The 8,133-nt window shown below is 37.6% G+C and overlaps 1 protein-coding gene across 2 annotated transcripts in view; it reads left to right on the top strand.

Moving 5' to 3' along the window:
- Positions 1-5,329, top strand: part of Taf1b (TATA-box binding protein associated factor, RNA polymerase I subunit B) — a 75,461-nt gene extending 70,132 nt beyond the window's left edge. For both annotated transcript variants that reach the window (XM_048804826.1, XM_048804825.1), the window contains one exon: positions 4,872-5,329. In XM_048804826.1, the coding sequence (XP_048660783.1) occupies positions 4,872-5,076 (205 nt within the window). In that variant the 3' untranslated portion in view covers positions 5,077-5,329. The remainder of the gene's footprint in view (positions 1-4,871) is intronic.
- The last annotated feature ends 2,804 nt before the right edge of the window (positions 5,330-8,133 follow it).

Here is an 8,133-nt window from a genome sequence, read left to right as displayed (position 1 = left end):
ACCAGAAGATCGTAAGCTTATAGTCAAGAAAATCAGAATTATGGACTGAGGCTGGGGCTCAGCCATAGAGCACTTGCCTAGCACGTGTGAGGCCCTGGATTCAATCCTCAGCACCACATAAAAATAAATAAATAAAATAAAGGTATTGTCTCCAACTACAACTAAAAAATATCTAAAACAAAAATCAGAATTATACGTTGAGTCTTATGTAAGAATTTAGGAAAGTTGGTAAAATCAAGAAATGTGATGTCTTGCAGTTAACACAAGCTATTCCCACTAGCTAAATTAACCTGCAATGAGGCTGCCAAGCAGTAGAAGTGTCAGTGCTAATTCAGAGAACCCACTGTATTTTTAAATACATATTTTTTCTGAATGACATATATCATTCCCCTTTACGTCTTGGTGTTTCCTTAAGTATGTCCTGAGAATAAAGATATTCTGCTAGACTGATCTGATAGGTCTGTGCTTTTCAAAGGGTGCATGGGCAGATGTGTGGATATTCTTAGAGTTCATGCCATGTAGAACATAGTGAGCTATAAGGAGACCTTGACATAATTAAGATTAAATAGTCGAGGTTTTCTTCTCTGCTTCTCTTCCTGAACGGTAACTTCTGTAACTTAGACAGTTTCAGTAATACCATGATTTTATGTTCCACAACTATCTGCCCACTTCGCCTAGTTGAGACCACAGTCTAGAAGCACAGGGTGAACAAAAAAGCCTTCATCCAAGCAATCAAAATGTCACAAAAACCACAAAAAATTTATTTACTTCTCAGAGAGCTTGTAGACTGCCTCCAAGTGTGTTTCTGTCCAGCTGAGCTGTCTGATTTCCAGAAGCCTAATAATCGGGAAAAAAAAAAATTAGAGGGATCTAATGGGTACTCTGCTTATAAATCACAACAAACATAAATGACAAACAATAGAGGAGGAGCCAGCATCAAATCCAAAGCATACAAAGGCACTCAAATTACAGTGGTTTGAAGTCCCTTCACGATGTATAACTCATACCTCCATGTCACTGAGAAGGTCTGATGGTGTCTACTTTAACACAGAACTTGTCCCACAATGCTGTGTGCTTGCTTTGGATTTGTTTTTTGTAGCCATATTTGCCATATTTTCTAACTTTTACAATAAAGCAGACAGGTTGTAATAATATAAGTATAAAGGCTTTAAAAAAACTACACTATGCTAATATGCTTAGTTCAAGATAGTCAAGAAAGCTGGGTGTAGTGGCACATGCCTCTAATCCCAGTGACTCGAGAGGCTGAGGCAGGAAGATCACAAGTTCTAGGCTAGCCTCAGCAATTTAGTGAAGCCCTAAGCAACTTAGTGAAATCCTGTCTCAAAAAATTTTTTTTAATTTAAAAAGGGCTGGGGATGTAGCTCAGTGATTAAGTATACCTGGGTTCAATCCCCAGTACCAATAATAATAAGTAATACATAATTCATTTTTTAAAGATTTCCTTCCAGGTGGTTAAAATGAAGTCTTTGATGCTAAAGAAAGCAGACCTTCAGCTATATAGATAATTTTTTAGACAGGACTCACTTCTGAGGGTTTGGAAGAGACGCACTTTTACTGTAAAATGATGGTGAGAGCACTGGTGCTTGGAGAGCTAGGCAGAGCAGGGCCCCAGCAGCACTCTAGGGGGGAGAGTGGTTTGTCCCTCCTGAGGCAGAGCTAATATTCTGTGAATCTGCACCCTCACTGTTGTTCACTTGATAGTAGCCCCCATGTTCAGGTAGGCCAGTTATGACAACTGGGAGGTCAGAAGAGCAATCTTGACCTGCCTGTAAGGGGCAGATGGTTCACCTCTCTCCATAGGAGGGAGTGGAGCTGTGGTTTTCTAGTTCTGTTCCACAGGAAATGGAGGTGCTTTGTGGGTACCACAAAAATTTGATTTGAATATTTAATTGTTCTTTTAAAGCTATAGTAAAAAAGCAATACTCATATATGAACATGTTGGACACCACCAAAACATTAATTTGTGCTACCCAGTTTGCTTTTTGTGTACATTCAGAGACTATTCCTAATATCTTTCCCATACATTTGAACTTACCCTCTCTCTCTGGTACTGGGGATTGAGCCCAGGCATGCTCTACCACTGAGCTACATGCCCGGCTCTTTTTATTTTTATTTATTTATTTTTTTAATATTTTTAGTTGTTGATGAACCTTTATTTTATTCATTTATTTACATGCAGTGCTGAGATGCAAACCCAGTGCCTCACACGTGACGCAAGCACTCTACCACTGAGCCACAACCCCAGCTGTTTATTTTTATTTTGAAACAGGGTCTTGCTAAGTTGCCCAAGCTGAACTCGAAATTGTGATCCTCCTGTCTCCTGAGTAGCTGGGATTATAGACATGTACTACCAACCTGCATGCACATTTGAACCTCTAAGGAAGGTTATGCGTTTAAAGCACTATTGTCTTATAAATTTAGACCTGTTTTATTGGGCATAAAATTGTTTATATAAACATTTTGGGCTGGGCACAGTGGTGCATGCCTGTAATCCCAGAAATGCAGGAGGTTGAGGCAGGAAGATCCCAAGTTCAAGGCCTGCCTGGGCAATGTAGCAAGACCCTTTCTCAAAATAAAATAAAAATGGCTGGGATATAGCTCAGTGGTAGAACACCCCTGGGTCCAATCTACAATACCACACACGCGCACACACACATAAACAAAACAAAACTTGCAGCATCCTTTTACCATACTCATTTATGTTACATGTCAAGCAGAGCTCAAGAGACGTCACTTGTTCTACTCACTGCAGAATGAATGGCAATGAGAAGTTAATAATGTGCTGTATTTTGTTTTATAGCTTATAACTTTAGTGAAGATTTCTGAGTTTATGATAAAGCAGGTATCCATTTTAAGTTGTCAGTGGTTTAACTTGGAAATAACAAGTTCTTAGTGTATCAGGGATGTCTGATACCTTTTCTTATCTTTCTGGGGTAGAAATAGAGCTTTCCTTATGGTCCGTAAGTTCACTTTTTGTGTGTGTGTGTGTATGATAACATTTTGTCTGAAAAAATCTCAATATAACTGAAAGTAAAAGGGAAGCAAAACAGGGCTTGGGATGCATCTCAGTGGTGGAGTGCTGGCCTAGGGTGTGCACGGCCCTGGATTTAGTCTCCAGTACCCTCCCTGCAAAAAGGAGGAAAGCAAGAAATCACTGCATTTGGAGGAATTACTATACATGGCTTATGTTTGATCTTTATTAAACCAAGCAGTGAACAGATGATACAACTTTTAAATTCCCTACTAGTTGACTTTATTCTGTATTATTAAAGTTACCTTAAGATTTTAAGTGGAAATGAAAAATGTTTAAAGTGAACATTTTTGAGCCCTTAGTATGTGCCAGGCACTAGGTTAAGTGCTAATATGTATTCTTACTTAATCTTTTTATCAACCCTGAGAGGTGCAAATGCTGTTGTGTTTTTTTGTTTTGGTTTAGGTTTTTTTCCTAATTTACAAATGAGAGAACTAAGAGCAGCTATCTAGAGCCACAGATGATGGTGGCATAGCTTTATGATGCATATGTGATTCATTCAGCAACATAGGCCCCATACATTATGTAAATCATAATATCTCAAATATTATTTGTTCACTTGCTTTTTAAACTGTATTAGTGCCAGTTCAAGCATATTCAAAAGTAGAGAGACAAGTATAATGAACCCCCTATGCTCAGCTCAGCACTTGTGGGCATGGCTAGTCTGCTTTACCCAAACACAACTCACTCCTTCATCCTTCTACCCCCATGATATTTGGAAGCAGATCATAAACATTATAACAGTTGTAAAAATAAAACCCTGATACTATTAATCAGACAAGTAATTTTTAATATATTATCAAACATGCAGTCAGTGTTTAGATTTTTAGTTATCAGTTTTGTAATGAGTTTCACTCAGAATCTAAGTAAGGCCCATCTATTGCAAGTGGTTGACATATCCCTTCAGTGTTTTAGTTCCTATAGTTCCTCTCTTATCGCACTCCCCATCCCAACCCCTTACAATTTACTTATTGAGTAATGCAGGTCATGTGTCCTATACAACGTCCCATAATCTGGACTTTGCTGATTATAGGTTGTAGGATACCATTTTACATGTTCTTCTGTGCCCTGAATTGCTAATACTTTGGTGAATTGGAGATTGGTAGCATTAATTAGAGATTTGGTGATAGTAAGAGATTTGATCAGATTTATTTCTACTGTTTTAAAGTATATGAAAGTATATGGTAAATTCTTCTGTCAACATTCCATACAGTATGGCACTCAACATTATAGGTCTGGGATCTTATTTTGGATGGAAGTTGGGAATTATTTGTTTTCTTTTGTTAGCTTTTAAAAAACGTGCAATCCCAGCTACTTAGGAGGCTGAAGTAGAAGGATCACAAGTTTGAGACCTGCTTGGGCAACTTAGTAAGAACCTGTCTCAAAATTAAAAAAAAAAAAAAAAAAAAGTGGGGGTTGTTGCTAAGGATGTAGCTCATTAGTAAAGCACTTGCCTAGCTTGAGTGAGGCTTTGGATTCTCTCCCCGACTGTTTTTGCTTTCTTTGACCATGTTAAGAAGAGGGACAGGGGCCAATGTGGAGTGGAAATAACTTACACACTCATGGTGGGGACTTACAAGGCCTGGTTCTTCATACACTTGTGTCCCTTGCATAGTGATTGCAGACAATGTGAAAGTGCTTTTTTTATATAATTAAAAAGTTTTGCCAGATTGATCTAAGTTTTCTTCTAACCCATAGTACTATTTTAAGGATAACTATATATACTTGCTAAGTTATTTGGGGGATGTGCAAAGGATGGGTGCATACATTTATGAATTACCGTTTAAAGACAACTTAATCCTTTTTCTTCCCCTTCTAGCTACTGTAAACATGTGACAACCTATGAAGAATCAAATTTTTCTCTGAGTTATCAGTTTATACTCAATCTCTTCTCCTTCTTGCTGAGAGTAAAGACATCTCTTCTCCATGAAGAAGTGAGCTTAATTGAAAAGAAACTTTTTAAAAAAAAATATAGTGAAACAAAACAGAAATTTTCAAGATCCAGGAAAGTAAGAAGACATTGAAAAAATGAAATAGAAACTTTCTTGGAAAAATACTTCTAACAGTGAAGTAATGTCAAATTGTAACATAACATATAACATTCTAGGGTATTATGAAAAATATTACTGAGCATGCGCGTGTGCATACATACGCACATCAATTGTGTATAAAAATATGTATTGTAAAACAGGCGAAGGGCTGGGGAGAGCACTTGCCCAACATGCACAAGACCCTGGTTCTTTGAGAAATTTAAAACAATAAATTATATAAATGGTATCTAGAAATTGTATTCATTATTCTTTAAAACTAAATGTACTTTTAAAACTAGATTACTTCCTTACCCTTTATTACCACAACATAAATCCCAGATGGATCAGAGATATAAACATTACAATCTTTCACATATACATATGTAAAAGTTTTATAAGGAAACGAGTATGAATACTTCAGTGATCTTGGAATTGTGAAAGACGTCATAAGCATGCCACAGACCCAGAATCAAAAGAAAGGAAAAGACTGATAACATGACTACACAGACAGATGACAAACTGGGAAAATATATTTGCAGCGTATTATGGACAAAGAAATAATTTCTTTAGTATATCAAAAGTTCTCACAAAGAAATAGGAAAAAGACAAATATTGAGAGATATGTATGAAAAGATAGTTTTCTGAAAAAAAAAGAAATAGGCATATCCAAAAATCAGGGAGTCAGTCTCACTCAAATTCAAAGAAATATAAACCAAAATAAAGGATAGGACCCACATATTAGATTGGTTAAAATTGTTAAAGGCTTATATCTGATAAGGACTTTGGAAAATCAATCATTCTTGCTCAAAGAATGCACAAATCTTACCTACAAATTTCTATATTCCAGTGACTAATTCTAGACACTGGGGATACAGCACTGAACAAAATCACTGCCTTGAGGATCATATGTTCTAATTAGGAGGGAGCAGATAGGAAACAACTACATATGAATGAAATACAAGGAAGAAAAAGCAAAATAAAAAAGCAAGGGATAAGTGATAAGGTGGGCCATTTTATAAAGGGTCATTGAGGGGGAATTTTCTGGGGAGGTGACATTTGAGCAAAGGCCAACTTGGGAGCAAGCCATGTAGCTATTCAGGGGAAATCATTCCAGCAGAGGGAAAAAGGGAGAGGCTCTGAGGTCAGAGCATACTTGATGGATTCACCTACTTGTTCAGAGTGGCACAAGTATGACAGCTGAAGGGGAGAGAAGTGGCAGAAGGGATGGAAGAGGTTGCCATGTGATTTCAAGGTGATGGTAAGGATTTTGGCTTTTATGCCAGGTGGCATCATGGGATGCCATTTTATAAGCAAAAGGTTGAAAAAGCACATTCCTGTAAATTCCAGTAACTTGGGAGACTGAGGAAGGAGTGAGTTCAAGGCCAGCCTGGGCAACTTAGCAAGACCCTGTGACCCTGTCTCAAAAACTAAAAGGACTGGGGATATGGCTCAGTGGTAAAACACCGAGTTTAATCCCCAGTACAAAGGGGAGAAAAATGTTGAGAAGTTCCCCATCTGATCAGGAGTTGATGTCCTTTATTTCCAAACACTTTTTCTGCTTGAGTCAGTTAATACGGTAAATTATGTTGATTGAGTTTCAAATGTTAAACCAACCTTGCATTCCCAGGATAAATCTCACTTGGTCCTCCTCCATTTTGTACATTGTTAAATTTTATTTTCTAACATTTTGTTACATATTTCTGCATCTGTGTTCATAAGTCATATTCTGTAGCTTTATTTTCTTGTGATTATCTATTTTTTGTATCAAGACAACGCTGGAATCCCAGAATGAGTTGTCAACACTTCCTTCTGTTTTTATTTTTTTAGAAGCACTTTTGTGGATTTCTTTTTTATTCCTCAGCTGTTTAATACTAAAGTCTGGGCTGGGGATGTGGCTCAAGCGGTAGCACACTCGTCTGGCATGCGTGCGGCCCGGGTTCGATCCTCAGCACCACATACAAACAAAGATGTTGTGTCTGCCGAAAACTAAAAAATAAATATTAAAAAATTAAAAAAAAAAAAATACTAAAGTCCATCTGGAGCTGAATTGGGAAGGCTTTGTTTTGGGGAAAGTTTTTAACTGTAAATCCACTGTCTTTAATAGAGAGCTGGGTTATTTCTTCTTGAGAAAGTTTCTCTCTTCTAAGACTTATGAAAATGAAGTCAGACCACAGGCTGGGGAACAATATTTGCAAAACATATCAAACAAAGGACATATTTATATAAAGAAATATCACAACTCAGTAAGAAAGCAAACAACCCAATTAAAAATGGACAAAAGGCTGGGCATAGTGGCATACAACTGTAATCCCAGGGGCTTGGAAGGCTGAGGCAGGAGGATTGTGAGTTCAAAGCTAGCCTTAGGAACTTAGCAAGACCCTAAGCAAATTAACAATACTCTTTCTCAAAAAATCAAAAGGGCTGGGGATGCTGCTCAGTGGTTAACCATCCCTGGCTTCAATCCCCAGTACCCCCCCCCCAAAAAAAATAGGCAAAAGATTTGAACAAAGAAAATACACAAATAAGCCCATGAAAGGTGCTAAGTTTTACTCATTATTGGGAAAATGCTAATGAAAACCAGAATGAGTTACCACTGCACACTGACTAAATGAATTTTTCTAAGACTGAATAGAGTTAAGTTGGCAAGAACTTGGAGCAACTTATGCTCCCACAGGCTGGTAGCCATGTAAAGTAGCACAACCACTTTAGAAGCAGTTTGGTAGGCTGGGGAAGTGGCTCAGTGGTAAGCACTTGCCTAGCATGTACAAGGCCCTGAGTTTGATCCCCAGCACCACCAAAAAAAAAAAGAGAACAAGCTTGGTGGTTTCTTTTTTTTCTTTTTTATTTAAAAGAGAGAGAGAGAATTTTTTATATATATATATATATATATATATATAGTTTTTCGGCGGACACAACATCTTTGTTTGTATGTGGTGCTGAGGATTGAACCCGGGCCGCACATATGCCAGGCGAGCACGCTACTGCTTGAGCCACATCCCCAGCCCCAAAAGAAAGGAATCTTTTTTTTTTTTTTTTTTTTTTTTTTTTGTA

Source organism: Marmota marmota, unplaced genomic scaffold (assembly GCF_001458135.2).
Source record: "Marmota marmota marmota unplaced genomic scaffold, marMar, whole genome shotgun sequence".
Classification (NCBI taxonomy): Eukaryota; Metazoa; Chordata; class Mammalia; order Rodentia; family Sciuridae; genus Marmota; species Marmota marmota.
The sequence above is the reverse complement of the archived record's forward strand: the minus strand, read 5'-3'. Positions and strand labels throughout refer to the sequence as shown.